General features: G+C 41.4%; 1 protein-coding gene across 2 annotated transcripts in view; it reads right to left on the bottom strand.

The window, feature by feature from the left end:
* Positions 1-323: 323 nt before the first annotated feature.
* The window catches only part of TEK (TEK receptor tyrosine kinase), a 113,115-nt gene continuing 93,653 nt past the window's right edge, over positions 324-19,785 (bottom strand). Inside the window, exons 14-23 of one of the 2 annotated variants that reach the window (XM_079112345.1) lie at positions 18,134-18,288; positions 16,473-16,683; positions 13,723-13,833; positions 10,913-11,103; positions 10,271-10,384; positions 6,295-6,365; positions 4,752-4,792; positions 3,929-4,025; positions 2,111-2,210; positions 324-1,323 (exon numbers count right to left, since the gene is read on the bottom strand). In XM_079112345.1, coding sequence (XP_078968471.1) covers positions 1,249-1,323; positions 2,111-2,210; positions 3,929-4,025; positions 4,752-4,792; positions 6,295-6,365; positions 10,271-10,384; positions 10,913-11,103; positions 13,723-13,833; positions 16,473-16,683; positions 18,134-18,288 — 1,166 coding nt within the window. In that variant the 3' untranslated portion in view covers positions 324-1,248. The remainder of the gene's footprint in view (positions 1,324-2,110; positions 2,211-3,928; positions 4,026-4,751; positions 4,793-6,294; positions 6,366-10,270; positions 10,385-10,912; positions 11,104-13,722; positions 13,834-16,472; positions 16,684-18,133; positions 18,289-19,785) is intronic. The other variant, XM_079112346.1, reaches the window with a different exon arrangement.

Genomic DNA, 19,785 nt, shown 5'->3' with positions numbered 1-19,785 from the left:
TGACATTGTTTAGGCAGTAGGAAATCTGAAACTTTATGTAGCATGTTGAACTGCTATTGAATATTGTAGCACAAAAAATTCTAAGCCCTGGGCTCACAATGGAAAATACCAGCAATATATACCCTGAGGCAAGAAAATGAACAAGATAGAACACTTTTAGGAGACCTTTCTAACTTGGTGAGCTTTGGATTCTGTTGTCTGGTAAAGTATTATCACCAGCCACTCTACATATTACTGACAGGGGTTAATAATTTAAGAAATTTTTCTTAAAGTATAACAAAGATTTGGCAATGCCTATAAGACATACTCCTGGACAAACCACGGATAGGCAAGACATTTATTCACTTATATGATCTTGGTGCAACATATTTTTACAGCATAAATGGTAAACTCACAACTGATCAAAACTAAAACTTTTTACAATGTGCAATGCATGTAGGGATGTTAATTCAATATGCTACATGTCACACATCTCCCAAATCTCTCTGCTGGCTATTTTATTTATTAGAATACACAAGTCAATATTACCAGAGGAACCAAAGGTAAATCCCACTAATTCATCTATTAACCTTGTTTATACTTTTCTAAAGGTTCTTAGATGTCTAAGGAAAATTTTAGGTGTCAGTTCAGAATGCTGATTTATGGCTGCAGAAACAGAAGACAGAGTTGTTGACCAAATGAAATTAGATTGATTTCTTCAGGTAAGGGATGAAATGGATAGAAAAATCTTTCACATCATTTGAATGTAAAAGATATTTTTAAATATTAACCCATATCCTGTTAAAATTCATACATCTTCCTCACTTTTCTTACCTGTGCTATCGGGGTAACTGCTAGGTTTCTTAACAATGTTTTGCTTCTACACAGCTAAATATTTTATAGCATTCAATTATAAAGGTAAATATCACAAATGTCTAGGACAATAACAAATTATCCATTACAGTAATTGTATTCTCATATCTTCCTACAAAGTCCATGTTTTTAGAAAAATATATTATTGCATATGAAACCACAGGCATTCAGATTTCAGCACATTCTTACTCAAAATAGTATATACAGTCCTACTGGAGTCGGAGCATACTACAGATCCACTCAGGGGCTTGGGGTTGAAGGTCCCAGACGCACGGCAATATATATATACACTCCTATATCACATCTCTTGGCAGAGGCTTGTTTTCCTAGCTTGCTTCAAGGATCTCTCATGCCGGTGAAGGGGAATACAGGGCATACAGGTGAAGCTGTTCTATCCTAGGCTGCTTCTTCAGCAGAGCAGTCGATGCCTGCATAGGTAAACTTCTCATAAAGCGTGGTGTTCACGTAGGTCTGTAAGAGCAAGAACAGTTCAGACACAGGCAGCCTCAACTCTGCCTCTGCAGGGGCAGTTACCACAATACCCTAGTTTTCTTTGCTTGTTTCAACTCACATACTAGATCCCTTGGGATACTTTTGTGTCCTCACTCTCTATAGTATTTGACTTTTTTCCTGAAAGTAGGATCATATTCTCCCCATTCTTAGTCTTTGAGCTTCTTTTTCTCGTGACATCTCAGTACTCCCTCCTGAAATAGATTCTCTATGACTTCTAGCTCTGTTCACATTTCCCAGAGTGATCTCACCCACATCTCTGGTTAAATTACCACTTGGACTTTGATGAAGCCAAAATCTGTTTCTTTAATCTAGATTTACTTAGCTCTATCAATCTGGGGTTCAATAGACAACTACCTTTCAAAAATCTTGATAGGATTCCTGACCCTCCCCGCAGTAACCTGTAGTCCAGACTTGGTTGTCTACTTGCTGTGTGTCCTTTAGCAAGTCACTTTTACCTGAGTATTTCTTCACCTATAAAATTAAAGGGTCAGCATGTGGACCTAAGATTCTTTCTAACCCCAATAAGCTAATTCTGTGTGTTATTTAGCTTGTGTATAACTTTATCTTGCACACAAAGCTTATTTCCCCAATTATAACTTCCTTAGAATTGGGGAGCACATCCATTATATCCTGCATTATCTAAGAACCTATTAAAATTGTATCAATGATTTTCTTTTTATTTATCACTCTGGGTGCTTCAGGAATTCCAGTTAAAGAGCTCCTTTTTTCAAAAAAGTCCACTCACCTTTCGTTCTTCTAACATTCTGTTTAAGGACACCAATATCTGGGCAAATGATGGCCTCTCGTAGGGCTTCTCCCTCCAGCATTGTCTCATTAGATCATACCTTTGAGAACAAGAAGGTTAAGGGTTAAGTCTGACTGTGCTGGGTGTGTCTTAGGGTGGGGCAGGAAGGGAAAGGAGAGCAATAGCAGAAGATGAGAGGCTCCCAGCTCTCTATCCACCTCCCCTTCTCCACCCTGGGTGCCGTTCCTGCAGGATCTTGGTTTCCACTATTCTGATAATTCAGAATGAACTGTTATGTATGTGGAGCAGCATGTCTCTTAGAATACTACATCTCAGAATGTTAGCATCTCTTGTAAAATGCTACCCTTGCATCTCCCTCTTAGAGGCAAGACTCTTAGAAGCTCCGCCATTAAAATCAAAAGGCTCCAGGGTCAAAATGGTGAGCAGGCCTGCTGTTGTAGCATCAGGCCAGTGGCTGGATGGTATTCAAAAATGGTATAATGCTACAGGATTCAGTGAGCTGGGGTTAACGCGAGATGATACGAGGGTGAAGATATGAAAAAAGCCATAGAGGCTTCCTGAGAACCTGTATGACAGGGTGTTTTGCATTGAGAGAGCACTGGGAATTCAGAGACCACGAGGCACCAGATGTTGCCTAAAGAGCAGTGGACAAAATAGGAGGAGGATAGTATCAAAGAGGTTATTCTGGAAAGAAGACTGGGGAAAGTAGTAATCATGTGGGTGAAATCTGTGGATGCAGCTGTCCTCATAGTATTTTTATGAAATTCATTAAACCACAGTTTGGTCTGCATATATATAATACTTTAAATAAATGTCTATCATAATAATAAAGACCTGTTTAACTAGGTATGATGGACTGAATGTTGGGGAGTCACCTTAGAAGCAGGAAGCAGTTCACAGACACCACTTCTGCTAGCACCTTGATCTTGGATTTCCCAGCCTTCAGAATGGTAATAAATGTTTTTGCTTATAAACCATGCAGTTTTTTGGTTTGGTATTTTGCTATAGCAGCCTGAATGGACACCAGGCACCTGATCACAGAATTCCCTTCCCCTTTGTATCATTTATTTCTTGTAAGACACTGGGAGATGTGCTTTTTGTGGTTAGAACCCTCTTGTGTTATGCAGATCTGTGGGACATGTCCTAGATGTACAGAAACAGGATGCCTTGGAGTGAGCCCAAGACCCCACATACTGAACAAATTCCTTGAGGAAACCTTATGTACACAGAAGGCTATCAACCATCAGCCAGTCAGGTTTTCTAGAATGGTTGTACTGTAACACATTTCTTAATGATGGGAGTTACTAGCCTTATGGAATGACTCTCACAAGGTGAAATTTGAGGGACTTTGTCCACTAATGGTCCAAGTACATCCAGGATTGCCCCTATGGCCTATTTTCATGCCATTATTAATAGTTCTCATTTTCACAAGTGGCACAGTCTAGACAATAAATTACTTGTTCAACCTAGAGCCTCTGAAATCTCCAACCAACATTAAACAATTCTACAAATTTATTTCAGATATTTTCTGCATATGTTGTCCTTCCTCATTTCAGCCTTGACAAGAGTCATACCTTAAATTCCTCCTAGAGTTATATGCTTGGAAAACTACCTCTCCCTCTCTATTATGCAACAGTCTTAACATAAAAGCGCTCCTTTTCTTCAGCTATGTGAGGTCTCTGTGCAGTGTGTGCTGATGACTATGTAGGTATCGGGGACTTCTTCATTAGGGTTGACCTGTCCCAGCTGCACAGGAGGAAGGCCAAGACAGCAGCCCTTGGGTGAGGCCTGACTCACACTTCATCATCACAGTTCAGGGGCTTCTCCAGCCTGTAACCCTGGGGCAGCTTCTCGTAGAGTTCTGCACAGGTCATCCCACAGTACGGGGTGCCACCTGGAAGACAAAGTGGTGTGGTCTGAGTCCCTCAGGCACAGACAGCAGTGCATCCTGACCCAAAGCCAAGAGGTGAGGAGGGAGACAGGCGAGCAGGGAGGTGAGCACCCGGTGTGCCTCCTACATGCACCTGCTCTGCACCAGGGCGGGCTTCCAGCGCAGTGTGCACTGAGTGCAGCCATTCCCTCAGGGGAAGCCCTATTACTGACAGAGCTATTTCTCTTCCCTAAGTCTGCCTACATGCAGCACAGCTGCTGTGTCCACAAGACTCTTCTAACTGGAAAAGTCAGTAGTCATATAGTTCCTATATTTATCAATAATAGCTATCATGCAGTTTTAAGTATTATAGAAAAAATTGGCATACAAAAATAAGGGAAAAAATCACAACAGTTCTTATTACTTTTTGGTGTAAGGCCTTAGTTTTCTTGAACATGTATGTATAATGTTGTAGAAGTAAACTTGTTACACAGTTCTGATACCCTAGCACGAGTAGAAACAACATATGATGAAGCTGCTGGCCGCCAGGTCAGAGTAGTCAATATGCTAGGTATATGGCTTTCAAAAGGAGAAGCATGGGAATAACTACACTGTGTGGAAGGCTGCAAGCTTGTGTTTCCTGGTCACTTCCTAGCACCACACACAGAGTGCCCTGTGGAATTATTAGGAGTCAGGGCTGGAGGGTCCCCTTCCTTTGCCCAGCATTACCTGGTAGGGAAACAAACTCACCTAAGCTGACGATTTCCCATAGCAACACCCCATAGGACCATCTGCAGGAGGGACAAATGCAAAACCTTTAATCAGCAAACAGATTGACCATTCCACTTCCTGCCCCCAAAAGTCACAGTGATTGACCCTTTCTCAGAAAGGGAAAGGTAAAATGTCTGCTTCCTGGAATAGGACCTTGTACACAGTGTGGGGTCCTCCCCTCGTAGGCCAATGGAAGGGTTACAACAGGGAAGTGGGCTCACTTTGCCAAACCCTTAACTTACTTTAAGTAGGAAATGCAAAGTAGTACTAGGCAAAACAAGCAAATTCTAAGCCAGACGGGTCTGAGTCAAATCCCCTTCTGCCACCTAATACTCATATGACCTGGGCTAAACTACTGAACATTTGGTGGCCTCTTAGTATATATATTTTTTGACATATTTTAACTAAAGCCTTTATTCTATACAACTGTAAAATACAGATTTTTACTCTTTTGGCATTATGGATTGTCAAATTTTCTGGAAACTGTATTAATGGTGTGATTGGAAGGGGAAAAATATATAACCATGCTGGGGGTCAGATTCACAACAGGAAGCGAATACAGCCACCCAAGGCTCAGCACATAGGGCAAAAAAACCCCAGTCCTTTAGCTCAAAGGCCCTTCATGAAAATACAACTCAGGGCTGGTAAATGAATTTTTTTTTTTTTTTTTTTTTTTTTTTTGCCATTAGTTCACAACTATTGCTAAAAAACGTGTGCACCAAAAGCATACTGTTGTATCCAACAGATAGAATTTTTTTTTTAAAAAAAGAAGGTGGTTACTCTCTGAGGAAAGAATAAAGACCACTTCAGCTCCTTGAAAATGTGGCCACGTCTTTGCTTACTTCTTCAAGGTGGAAGAGGTACTTTCCAGAGTTAGCTGGCCAGCAGTGAGGGAACCCTGTCTCTGCAGTTGTACAGATAAAAATATCTTAGTATATTCTTATGAAAGTGGGGACACTGCTGCTTCAGAGTTATGCAGAGACAATATATAAAAGGGACCTTGCAAGTAGGTATATGCAATATAGTAGCTGCCAGTCCCCAACCCAGGCATAAACAAAACCCCTGGAACAAGTCACCATAACCCTCTGGGCTTCAGTTTTTCCTTCTGAAAATGGGGTGCAAGACAAGGTGGTCCAGTCTCAATCCCAATCCTTTTGACCACTGCCAGCCCGAGACTTGTCACTGCAGGCAGAGATGGCCTCTCTGTCTGACCTCACTCTGCCACCACCTGTGCCCACCAGCAGCTATTCTAGGCTGTGTCCTCCTAGCTATGTCCAGGAGGGGAAGTCAGAGGCAGGCCCATATGCCCTTCCTTTAGAGATCAAGAGTTCACAACTTGAAGCAAAGGAAACCCAAAACCTGACATCAGGGATTTTATACCCTGAAAACTATTCTGTGGCTTCATTTATCCTATTTCCTCCACAGAAGTGTAGGATATTCCTGCTTCTCTTCAAAACCTCTGTCAAATGTAGATTTTTCTTCGGGGGAAAACAAATCCCTTAGCAATAAGGAGCTTACTCACACGTCACTGTTGGTTGTATACACACTGTAATTTAGAGACTCGATCGCCATCCAGCGCACTGGGAGCCTTCCCTACAGAGAAGAAAAGGAGAGGCCACTTAAGGCAGGGACCCTTCAGATGTTCTGTGCCTGGGCTGTGGCTTCCTCAAAGCCCACAGGGAACCCTATGTGGTACTCAGCAGACTTAAGGCACAGCAGAATTTGCTTTACGCATGTCTCAGTCACAAGCATGTTTTCAAATTCAAAAATGTGCAGATAGTGTCTTACCTCAAAAGACCCCTACACAGTTCACTGTACAATTGTACATGAATTTGTGGATGTGCACATTTATACATATTGACCATCATTTGGTCATTCGTATTTACCTTGTGGTTCTTGAGGCCATCCAGTGACTTAAAGAGGCAACAGGCATAGAAACTAAGAATCATAATGTGGGAAAGGGGAATGAGAACATTGGGATGACCAACTGGAGGCCATGGGGGGCTGGATTTTCCAGAGCGGTAGACACCTGAGCCCTGTTCCTTAAGATGTATAGGCATCATTAGATACACGGGGAGGAAAGAGCATTTTGGATCCCAGGGAACCGTATGCATATGTATCAACAGAGGTTGAAATAACTTATAGCCAGTGTAATTTACATTGCATTTGGAAGTGAGACAAAGACATACTCACATACACTCACTCTTTGGGTGCTGGCCCTCACTCCAGGTTTTTTGGGTTTTTTTTCGACTTAATGGTCCCCATAGGCAAAATGAGATGTAGACTGGACATTGTGAAGTTTGGTGTCTGATTTATTTTTTCCCTGTTTCCTCAAATTCTATGAGATTTGAAGCTCTTTTCCTAGCCACCCACCCCAGGAATCATATGGTTTGCCACTGAGAGATCGTCCCTCCCAGAAGTTTATTCAGACTTTTATCAGCAGCACTTGAGCTACATTAGCTAGGAGTACCAGAGGGATTTCTTAGCACTGCCCAACAGGCATTCTCCCAGGTCACTCATCCATGCAACCACCCTACCCTGTCCCAGGATGATTCCTAAATGTGCTGTACTCTCCCAGTTCCTTGTGAAGTGGCAATATTTGGAAGTATATGATTATAAATCCCAAAGGGCACTTCTATGTTCAAACATAAAAGTGTCCTTTCCCACATCTACACCTTTAATGTTCTCCCACTCACACCCTCCTTTACTCTGCATCCACCCCACCCTGTCTCCCATGTTACTGCAGCTCTCTTCCCCGTCATGGCTAAGGATGGACGGTGAGGGCCACATTTACTGTGTCTTAGTACTCACTGGCTTCTAACCTCACACTGCCCAGTTACCAAGTTCCATGTGCATTTTTTTTTTTTTCCTTTTTACTTCAGTTGGATCTGTCCCTGTAGCTACCACCTTGGTTCAGGCCACCATCATCCACCACCTCATGACAACCACTTGGTCACTGACCTCTGTGTCTAACTGACCTCACTCACTCTAACAGAGGGTCCTCCACATGGGACATTGAAACAGCAAAACTAACCATGTGGTTATTTTCCTTAAAATTTCTTAATATCACTGTTCCAAGATCCCAATGCTTAGCTGGAATTCAAGGACTCTCAAGATCTTCTCCCTGCTTCCTCTTCCAGCCTAAATTTTTTTGTTTGTTTTTAAAATAGCTTTTATTTTTTAAAAAGTGAATGTGTACATTCTAGAAAAAATAAAAACACAAGCAAAGAACAAAGTCATCCAGTCACAAGCAGCTTAGTTGGACGTGTCCCTCCAGGTCGTGCATATACATACATAATACAACATTTTGTGTGATTGAGATCATAGTATCATGCTTTTCCACACATCATGAACATTCACCAATTCAAAATCCAAGAGCTACATGAGTAGCAGCCTGAAATTTTAACCCTTCTCCTGTTTCTGCAGTACTCTCCAGCTTTGTTGAACTACTGGATCCCTATAGGTCCCATGCTCTCCTTTGACTCTATACTTTTTGTACATAGCATACCCTCCAGCCCATCTGATTCATTTTCACATCCAGTATCCAACATTTACTGTTAGACACAGGTGATGGCCTCCTCTAGGAAGACCTCTCTGACTGCCCACAGGCTTGGTTCTAGTGCACTTCTCTGGGCCCCCATGGCATGTGTGATTTCCTCACCCTTAACATTTATGGACTGGTAAAATTATTAGTGGTATATCTATGTGTGAACTCTGAAAGTGAAATCTATCTCTGAAGTGTGTTACTCCAAAACCTAGAATAAGCATGAAACATCATAGTGATAAATAAATCAGTGATGAGGGGATGGATACATTAATGATGGTAAAATTTCAAATCACTTAGTACAGAAGAATGTGGCAACATCTCTAATAGTAGAATCATTTAAGAGTACGTAAAAACCCAAACTAACGCAGGATAACACACATCTCTGACCACTGGAATCAACTATCTAGAGGTAAGACTCAACATCTGTATTTTCTTAAAGTTCCCCAGATGATTCCAAGAAACAGTGAAAGTTGGAATCCTGATTTAAAAATTGGATCAGAGAAGATAATCACTCTTCCCTCTAGTGGTGCCTTGCTGCACTGCACCCTCCTTGCAGAGAGATTATACCTTTCCAATATTTTCTCCTTTCTTTCCTCTTCCCTCACCTTGCCCAGTCCAATGCTGCCACTGAACACATTACTCTTCTCTCATGAGACAGAGTTGGGCCCTGACCAGTGCTCTTCCCCTCTCAGCATCCCTAAGATTTCCAAGAAATCCTTGTCCTTTGTTAAATGCAGAACAAACAAGTGTTAGCCTTGGGAATCTGAGCACATCCAAACACGTAGTTCATAGAGCAACTATCACTCGACTTGTATAAATCCCTTCACCCACCTCGTTTGGGATGCCACAACCCCCAAACGCCAGAATGAAGTGGCAAGGGATTCTGTGAAGGAGATAGGAATTGGGAGAGCTAGACTAGATGGGTGAGTGATGGGTCCTGCTTCTTTAAAGAGAAACACCTGCATTGAGTAGGTCAGTCTGCAAAGTCCAGGGAAGAAAGGACTGTCTGGAAGCCAGCCCTCAGTAGGGTGCTGGTGATCAGACTGCAGGGCCATGGGCAGGGCCAGCAGGGCCCCACTTCAAGCCTTCATCAAAAAAAGATCCAAAATGATTATGTTCACTAGCTTTTGACTATCTAAAAATAGGTATGCTCTGGAAAGAAGCTAAAAATAAAAAAGTGTCAAGGTAGTGAATTATGGGTGCTTTCCTTTAAAAAAGATGGCTTGAGTATTGTTTCTGATTTATCTTGTCAGTAACTAAAATAAATACATTAAGAAAAAAGGAAACCTAGATTTGAGGATAAACGCAGGACCCAAGCCTGACTAAGAGGCAATTCAATTCGGTGCCCATGAAGCAAAAAAGACATTCTGTACCACTTGACAGCTGGAACAGTACCAGGAAAACTGAACCTATGTGATTTCTCTAACCTAGAAAAGGAACGACCATAAAAACTAAAAAGGGCTGGGATGTAGCTTAGTGGTAGAGCACCCCTAGGTTCAATCCCGAATACCAAAAAAAAAAAATTATAAATTTCTCTACAGGGCCTCCTTATGATTTAGGAACCCATTCATGTATTTCCTTGATTTGGGAGAAGTTTTTGTTTCTCTGAGATATTATTGTTCATGAGGGGATTGTGGGAGCTCCTCAGAGGTTCAGGAGAAAGACACTGAAGGGACTAGACTGACTACAGACCAGACACTCTGCCTGAACCACAAGTTCTGAAAGTTCAATTATATGGCCACGTGAGACAGTGTGTCCATCACTGGAAACATGGAGACCATATCATGTTAGGAACCAAAACTTGAGAGAATGCTTGCTGGGCCAGGCAACATCTGCCAGGAGACAGTCATATTTCAGTCACTACAGAGCACTGGTGTTCTAAGAGAAGTGCCATTAGGAGACGGGGGCCCTTGGGAAGTATGTTGGTTAGCAGTATCTGTTCTGAACTCACCATTGTCTTTTTCACATATACTTCTTGACCTCGGGACAATCCAAAATCTGCTATTTTCGCTACGTAGTTTTCACCTACTAAAATGTTCCTGGCAGCCAGATCTCTGTGGATGAACTGAAATTTAAAAAAAGCAAGTATTTTCAGCATAAAACTTGCTTTTCCACTAACTTATGTTAGCACAAAGCCCTGGAGACAAGGTTAAGAAGAGAAGAAATAATAGTATGAAGGTTTTTAAAAGTCACCAGAATCCAGTTCCCTTAAAGTACCTCTCTAAAAGTCTCAGATAGCATATTCAGCCAAATGACCCCACCACATCCTGGGAGAAGCATTTAAGGGGGGGGCGGGAAGTACAGGTCATTAAACAATCTGATTCCAATGTAGTGCCTCTGCTACTGTGCATTATTTGGAGGCAAACCAAACTAAGATTTAAGGCAGATCACCAGATACATGTTATGAAATTTACTAGATGAATAAACTGTCAATATTGAGGATTGAATTGCATATTAATAGATGCAATATTAACAAAATAAAATTAAGGAGACTAAGAAGGAATTAAAGATGAAAGGTCGACAGAAAAATCCTGCAAATCGAAAGCCCTAATTACAGAGGAAATATGCCCAGAGCAGAGTCCTCAGGGCAAACCTGCTTTTGACTCAAGTAGTCCATGCCCCGGGCCACGTCTGCAGCAAAATGCAGCAGCTGCTGCGAGGACAGCGTAGAAGCGGTGCTGTTGGCGATGGCGAACGCAGGGTCGGTCTCTAGCACGCGGCTCTTGCGCAGGAAGTCTAGGAGGTTTCCGTGAGGGGCGTACTCGATGGCCAGGTACAAGTAACCTGTGGGGAAAGGACCAGTGCATTGCTGCAGCCGCAGCTAAACACCTGTGAGGTTCTGGATATGTACCATGGTCCTTGGCAACTGCTTACAAACTCCCTTCTGTCTAATAGAAACACACCCAGTGCTACCAAGCTGGTAATGCCGGGGACAGGAGGGACTAAGTGGCATCCTCCTGCAGTACTCTAAGGGGGCATCCTTCTCCCCGACTCTCCTCTCCATTCCTATAAATGTGGACTGATGTGAATGGAATTCCAGAAGTGCTTTCACCCACTGGGTGATCCTAGTAGAATGAGCTCAAAGCATCCTCTTCCACATGGAGGACACTTCTTCACACCACCTTAAGTATTCATAAATAATTACTATGGGCCAGGTACGTTACTACAGTCTGTCTCTAGCTTTTCTTAAGGGTATTAAAAACCATTAAAAGCACATAGTGGAAGGACACACAGCAGTAACATTCTCCTCGTCCTTCTACTCATCAGAACCCTAAGTCATCACATTGCTGATTGAGGCAACTGACCAGCGGAGTATCATTTCAAAAATTGTATTTTGCATAACAGAACCAGAAAACCCAAACTTTTAGGAAAAAATAAAATAGTTCCTGGAAAAAGGAATGGCCCATTATCCATTTTTTTTAATTCCAAAGATTTCCCACCCCTTCTCCCCCGCTTTTTTTCTTTAATAAAATCATTCCTCTTTAGAGTCAGTGAAAACTAAAGTGATTTTGCTGTTTTATTTTTTTAAGGAGGTTTTGTTTTGGTAAAGTTTAAATGTCAAATGAATTTGAACTTCAAAAATATTCTAAGAAATTGAAATTCTGACAAAAAAGAAATCTAACATTGAATTCTGTTGTGTTATCCGGAAAGAGAAATTCTACTATAACTATGCTTTCTTACATCTTTATTGAATTGTAAATTTTAGGAGTCAAAGAATTATGTGCTAATGTGATAGAGCAACAGTTTTTTTAAGATACATATTTTTCTGTTGTTAGTGTGATTTTTTTTCTCACTGCAATCCCATACTGATTATAGTTTTCAGGAAGCAGCTCAAAAATAAATATTACTTCATTATGTAACTCAGGGACATGATCTAGCTTCCAGAATTACACCCTTGTTGGATCATAAAATGATACATCATCAAAAGTACTCATTTTTATTTTAATAAATTGAGGAAATGGAAGTAGTCACTTTTCTATTGTTGATGTTTGTGCTCAAAGTCCACAAGAGATTGTCAAGTTTATAAATCACTGCATGGAGCTTTTCTGTGGGAGTAAACTTTTCCATGAGGAATTGAGTTTATACATTCAGAATTATAAACTCATGCAGGGTGAACTCAGATTTTTACTGTAACCTGCTCATTCATAGCTCATCACACACATCACAATAGCAAGGACTCAACATTCGAGTTCACAATGTAAGTTTGAAAGTGTTATATAGAATAGTTGTAAAGCTCCAATCTAATTGTACATGAAGGCCCTTTGGATAAAAGCAAAGAACCATCATATATAAGCTGCTTATTATTCTTATTATGTAATCTAAGCATCATCAGTTCTTTCATTTTACAGTACATTTTTGGCATTCATGGTGTTAACATTCAGAATACCAATTTCTTGGGCTCTAAGGAACAATGAAAAGGCAGACAAGAACCTGAGCATGCCACTCTTTCAGCTGGTGAAGGTGCCCCATTCCCCCCTTGTAATAATCGTAGTTGAGAACACCCCTAGGTTAGTGAGGATGGGGGCTGGTAGGAGCCATGGATAACTTTGGGCAGCAATAGCTTGACCACTGTAGAGGTCAAATGATCCAGCCTCAGCACCACCCCGCCAATAGATGGCAAACTGGCTTAGGAGAAGTGGGATTGACTGGTGCAGTTAACCCCACAGACTTTGTATTTCAGCTATAATCACCATATATATTTCTTTCTTGGCTTTGTGTCAGACTATCGGCTGACGCCTGGCAACCTGAAGAGTCTTTGGTTTACAAATTCTCGTTTCAGTGTGAACTATGAGTGCATTAGTAAGATCGAAATCCAGAGGAAGAGTAGATGGTCAAGAACCTTCCAGTCCAATTAAACCTGTCATTGCCTAAAGCACAGTGATTAAAACAAAACAAAACAAAAAACTCCAGAGGAACCACTACCAACCATGAGTCAGGATATCGAAACTAGACAAGAAAAAGGAAAAGGAGGAATATTTGTGGTTGAAATTGAAGAAGAACCTGAACTTGATATTGATTGCCTGGAAATGAGCATGAAAAGGACTGGAGTGAGTGTGGAGATGACCCTGATGTGAGAGAGAAGATTCCATCTAATCGAGAGAGTGCTAAGATTCTGGAAACAGGTGAAGCACAGTCATAAGTCAAAAAGATGACAAGCTGAAGTCATACGTAGTATTGTATTAACAATTCGACTGGTTAAATTTTCTCAACAAAGATTTACAATTTAAAAAAAGGCAAACCATGGCTCAATCCATTATTGGAACTAGAATTCAATTGGAACTGCAACTTAATAGGTAACCTTCTTAAGATTATTATCTTTCTCAGTTTCAGTATGGAATGGGCCTGTTTACAAAAAATAAAATAAAATAGTTTGGCAGGAAAAACAAGAAAAAAACACCTTACCTCGATGTTCACATGCTCCCAAGAGATTGATGATGTTTGGATGATGTCCAAGTTTACAAAGCACCTCCAGTTCTCCTGCAAAGTCCCTGTGGTCATCTTTGGAGGCATATTCTGGGAAGGAAGTCAAGGGTTGTGATCCCTCTTTAAACCTTTTCCAACACAACTGTTCCCTCCTGCTCCTCAGGACCTTCAGGTGCCCTCAGCCACCATCAAGCTGGAAAACTGTACCCAAAGAGACTGCTCTAAAACAGAGCTTCTCAGCCTTAGTGCTGCTGGGGGCTGTCTTGTGCATTGCAGGATGTGTAGCAGCACCGCTGACCTCTACCCACTGGATACCAGAAGCCCAACCAAAAATGTACAAGGCATGGCCAAATGTCACCCAGGGGACAAAATTGCACCTGGATGAGAACCATCACTCCAAAGTTTTCTTGTTTGACCCTGAAATACTCAATGAAATGACTCAGAGGTGGAGCTTCCCCAATGTTTAGATTTTAGCTCTTCCAGCTAAATCTGCCATCCAGAGACAAAAAGCTAAGGAAGAGAATCAAAGTTCTGGTGAAACATGGCCAATAATGCACTTGTCTTACTTTAATCATGTTAACTTAACTTTTTAACAAACCAGGCTTGCTAAACAAATCAAATCCCAGTGACATTTTATAGGTACTCCTTTAGTCAGAAAACTGGGTTGCATTTTTTTTTCCTATTCTATTCTTTTTGCCCTTTCTCTCCAAGGCACTTTGGCCAGAGGAAGAGCCACCAGCATGGCTGGTGCATGAACTGACCAATCAGTCTTGAGTGAAAGATAGGTTGCTAATACTGATTTTGGAAAAATAACATTGTAGGGGAGGGGGAGATGAGGTACAGGTGGCTGTGTGCATGGTCAAACTGCTGAGAAATGCAGGGACATCTTAGGTGGGCTAGTGGTACCTATAAGACTGACAGGAAATTCCAAATTCAGTGTCCTGTTCACAGCAACAGGAACCTCACTGTGGCTTGGGTCCTGAAGGTCAATGTCTTAGGAAAATTTTGGTCTTACTTCAGTACATCCTTGGATGCATTGCTCCTTCTGTCTTGTTAAGCTATTTTACCTCTTCACATGGCACAAGATGGAAAATCGGGCTTGGGTCAGATCCCAGTACAAACTGACTTCATAAGATTCTATTACTGTCTCCTCTCACCATTTACACAGCTTCCCCAAATTCCGCATGATGAAAAGAACAGAAGAGAGATTTCTGGCTATTAAGTTTTTGTTGTTTTTTTTTTTTACATGTTTGCATTTTTAAAAGAAATACATTACTATCTCTAAGCATAGGTAACGTTTTGTTTCCTGATGTGGTCTTCTTAACAATGCAGAAAGCAGATGATTTAAAAAGCTTTAGCGTTAATTCTCATCTTAGGTTCCATACTGCAGTCTAAAAGAAGGAAAAGCCATCAGGGATCTTAGAGAGCCCCTGAGGTGGAACTGCACAATGCCACAGTTAATCACATTCTCTGCTCTAAGGGACCACTTTTTGGGCACACAGGCTGTAAAATCAATAGGCAGCTTCACAGTTAAGGCCTGCAGAAACTGCCACTTCACTCAGAAGGCAGCTGTGCTGCCAGTAAGCCAGGTATTCTGCTTCCTCAATATTTATTATCCCTACTTATTAAATAAGTAGGTACCAAGCAGTTTCGAGATGAACACAGTTGGAAGGATTTAGTTCATATTACTTTAGATCAGTGATTTTTAAACTTGCATATGCAGAAGAAGTTGGTAGGGGTTTACTAGGGATTGAATCCAGAGACCCTCTCCACCACTGGGCTGCATCCCCAGTCCTTTTTGGTTTTTATTTCGACACAAGTTTTCCAGGCTGGCCTCCACCTTGCAATCCTCCTCTCTCAGCCTCCTAAATCACTGAGATTACAGGCATGCACCACCGTGCCTGGCTGTAAGAACTATTGAGTAAGCCTATTTAGAACAGGGAGTCTCATATACCACCCCAGACATGTGAATGCAGAACTGGGTGTGGGGAAATCCATCTGGATGCATTTCTGACAATGTCTCCAGAAATTTTGGTGCAGAAAACCCACAGAGATTGTTATTCAAAAAGTATAGTTTCCAAATAAACAGGATCAGCATCACTTGGGAATTTTAAGATCCAAATTCTCTGTCCCCACCCCAGATGCAACCCAACAGTTTTTTGTTTATTTGTTTGTTTTGTTTTTTGTATTTGTCTTTGTTCTTGTGGAAGTCAGGATTGAACCCAATGGCACTCTACTCAGCTACATCTTCAACCTTTTTTATTTTTTGAGATAGGGTGTCACTAAGTTGCTAAGGCTGGACTTGAACTTGGAATCCTCCCATCTGTCTCCTGAATTACTAAAATTATAGCCATGCACCCCTGCAATTGGCCCAACAGTGATTTTAAATAAACCTTCCAGGTGATTCTGATGCATGCTCAATTTTGAAACTACTCCATTTTGACAAATAATGATGCTCCCCCAAAGTTAGCAGAATATGACAGAGAATCAGTGTTTCCAAATTCCCGGGAATCATGACATTGGTGTCGAATGACTCCTAACTTCACATCTGCCTCCTGATGCTATCACAGGCTGCATCTCGAAGGAAGCATCATCTTCAGCTGCACACTGCAGGCACAGCTGACAGCAGGCCAAAAAAAAAAAAAATGTAAGGCCATAGCGGAAAGACTTCAACAGGAAATCCAGTTGTCTCCCCACCCTGTTGAAATGCTGACTATGTAACCACTGACCTTTCATTCTCTTGATGGCAGCGTCCATCCGTAACCCATCCTTCTTGATGCGCGCTTTAAGGACCTGGCCAAAGTTGCCCTCCCCAATCACATCTTGAAATTTGATGTCATTCCAGTCAAGCACTGGATAAATTGTGGGATCTGGGTTGTTTTTGGCCTTCCTGTTCAGGGCCAGAGTTCCTGAGTTGAACTGCACAGCTGGTTCTTCCCTCTGGAAAAATAATTTTTTTTATTGTTTTTGTATTATTCTAAGGTGAATGCCTTCTGATTTGAAGCCACACCGTGTGAAAAAAGAAAACGCATATCTAATTCTAGAATGGAAGTGGAAACAGGTTTCATCTCACAGTTCACTCTGAAGAACCCAGTTTACGTCTGAGTCTCAATTAGCCATGCCTGAAAAGGTCAAGGAAGAACAGAATGGCTATGTATGCCATGTTTGCCATGGGTTGTTCATTTCCAATTTGGTCATTCTTGAGTTTTCTACTCTGCTTTGCAATGAGTGTTCAGTTCTGGTGTGGAAATAACTTGGGAATCCCACATGGAGCAGGCACTGAATGTGAGAGCCCTAGCATCATCTTGGTCCTGGTCCATACTTGGCACTCTCATTTTCTCCTATCAAAAACTTTAGCATCTCTTACACCCCAGGATGGCTATGGTTACAGCAAAACCCAGCGTGGTATCTTTGTTCTCCTGAATCCAAATGGCTCCTGACAATATCTTGATACTGATATCCTGACAAGCTCCAGAGCTCCACCTCCTTGGTCCTTCCTTTTCAGTGACAGCTGGAGTTAAGTCAGCCGTGACATGGAGTCAGACAATGCAGTTCCCCTGACCTTCATGGAGGAGAACCTTGGGGACTCCAACCCATGAAGGAATACCTCATTTCACACATGTCATTATACTCGTTTTATATACAGAATTGATAAAGTCAGGTACAAAGTAATTTGACATGACAGAGCTTGATATCATAAAGTAGAGAAATGTCCAGGTTTTAGTATACAAAAAAAAAAAAAAAAAGATTCTTGTGGAATGGCTATTGGTAAAGTATGATCTTGCAGACCTTTGCTACAGGTCAAAATTCCTAGATAAATAACAAGGCAGCGGCACCCAGTGCCACAAACTGAGTGCAGGCTGAGTGTTCACAGGAATGGGAAGCACACAGGCATGTACGATTGTTATACATGTGAGGGATGATGGGATTGAGGGGTACGTTAGAAGAGGGAATGGGAATCAAGAATAGGGAGACCTGTCTAGGTCAGCACATCATTTCCTCTCACACTGGGTAAGGTCTGGTTACTCTCATGCCCTTCCTTACCCAGAATGCTCAATTCATTCTACTGCAAGATTGTTCCCTGAAGTAACTTATCACCAGAATGATCACACCTCTCATTTTAAGGAGTAGAGAGCAGCTCTGTTTCAGGCCTGTTTTCCTACATAATAAAGAACACCCTTTTTACTCTCAATATTGTTCCAGTTTGAACAAGATGTATACAGTAAGGTTACCTCCATCCCATTTGATAATGGAAGCCAAAGAGAAAATGAGACTCGCCTAGGGGAATTATATACTTTGCAAGTAAGTCTCCTGGTCCACATTTTTAAAGTGAAGGTTCTGTCTACATGTGGACTTGCACTTATTAACTAGTAAGATGATGACACACTACCACGTTTTGGAAGGCTTGGGCCATTCTCCTTTGGACGTTCGCCTTCTTCAGTTGCAGCATGATCAGAAAGGCCAACAGCACCGTCAGGCAGGTCATTCCAGCAGAGCCAAGGATGGCTATAAGCAGCATCTTCCCTCCTCCCAGGTCTGCTGGGGCTGTGCAGGGGAAGAGAAGTGAAGCAGATGGGTCAGGTAGGCCAACACTGTGGGAGAAGACACCGTGTAATGGGAGTGCAGCAAGCCCTGCCACGAACCTACTGTGACCTTGGGCTGCTCATTTATTTTCTGAAATTTAGAGGAGATGAGTCGGACTCACAAGGTTGTTATAAGATCTTTTATCTAAAATATGCTTTTGAAAAGGCAATATGCTCACCATTAGTTATTTGTTCAACTTTTAATTCCAAGTAGGGTCACAAGAGGATGAACATTATTGAAAAGCAGTGAGAATGACTAACTAGATGAAGGCCCCCAAACCTCCCTGCACCTCAATCCCCCCACCCAGGATGCTTTAATGTTCTATGATGCTAAGAGCTGAGTGTGTAAGATATTTAGTTTTCTTCTGTCTTTCCTTGTTTTAAAGAGCTAATAGAAAACACTGGGTGATACCCAAGGGCAGGAGGAGGGAAAGATGGTAGAAGGGATAAGAAAAAAAAAATTCAACTTTAGGCTCAGGTCAAAATAAGCTATTAAGGACTTATCTAATACTTCTACTTCTTTCCCTTATTTAAATGTGATTAAACTCAACATATTTTGTTATTAATAACAGAACATAGATCATGATCCCACTTCATGAAATATTTCTCTGTGCTCATCTTCCTCTGTCTATGTAGTGTACATGCAAAGACATCTAGAATGGTGAGGATATTTTTTGTTGTGTTTTGTTTTTAAATGTCTTTTCTTTGTATTTTATGTATAGCTTGGATTTAATATCAATAGATATTTTACCAAAATACAGTAATTATAAAAATGAGGCATTTATTAAGAATGTGATCTGAAAACTACAATGCATCATTCCTTGGACATTTCAAAATTGCTCCAGAATCAAAAATGGAAACACACCTTCTTTTGTATCTTAGGTAAACCTTCAAGAGAACCAGGAAATTTTTAGTGCTATAAGACTTTCTGTGAAAACAGATTAACCCAAATTGTAAATTTGTAAAAATCACCTTTCCCTCTGAAATCCTACTGTCTACCTCCCTTGCACACATTATACACTGCAGAGGACTAGGAGGCGCCATGTGCACAGACTTGAAGGAGACCCTCAGTTGCAGCCTCTTCCACTTGGGGGCTCTGCTTCTTGTGATGACATTCAACACTCACAATCAGTGACACAGTGTGCTGGGCACTCTGGGAGGATCTCTATCAATCTCAAAGAGCTTGCCCTCCCCAAAGTTGGGTGAGGTTGGAGGGGGACATGAGGACCTAATAACCTGGATTAAAAGAGTAGAAGAAACTCAGAATAGCATAGTATTATCCAAGCTAACAGGAGAGTTCATTTTGGAAAAAAAAAAAAAAAAAAAAAAAAGAATGGAACATAGTTCTTGGAACCTCCCACTGAGGTGCCCAAATCAATCCATCTTCCACAGGCAGGTTCCTCACTCTTCTTTCACCACAGAATCAAAATTCTTATTCCTCAGAGTCTTCTTGTTAGAT

The sequence above is a fragment of the Sciurus vulgaris genome (genome assembly GCF_902686455.1).
Source record: "Sciurus vulgaris genome assembly, chromosome: 15".
Lineage (NCBI taxonomy): Eukaryota > Metazoa > Chordata > Mammalia > Rodentia > Sciuridae > Sciurus > Sciurus vulgaris.
Note: the sequence above shows the minus strand (reverse complement) of the source record. Positions and strands in the feature narration are given on the sequence as shown.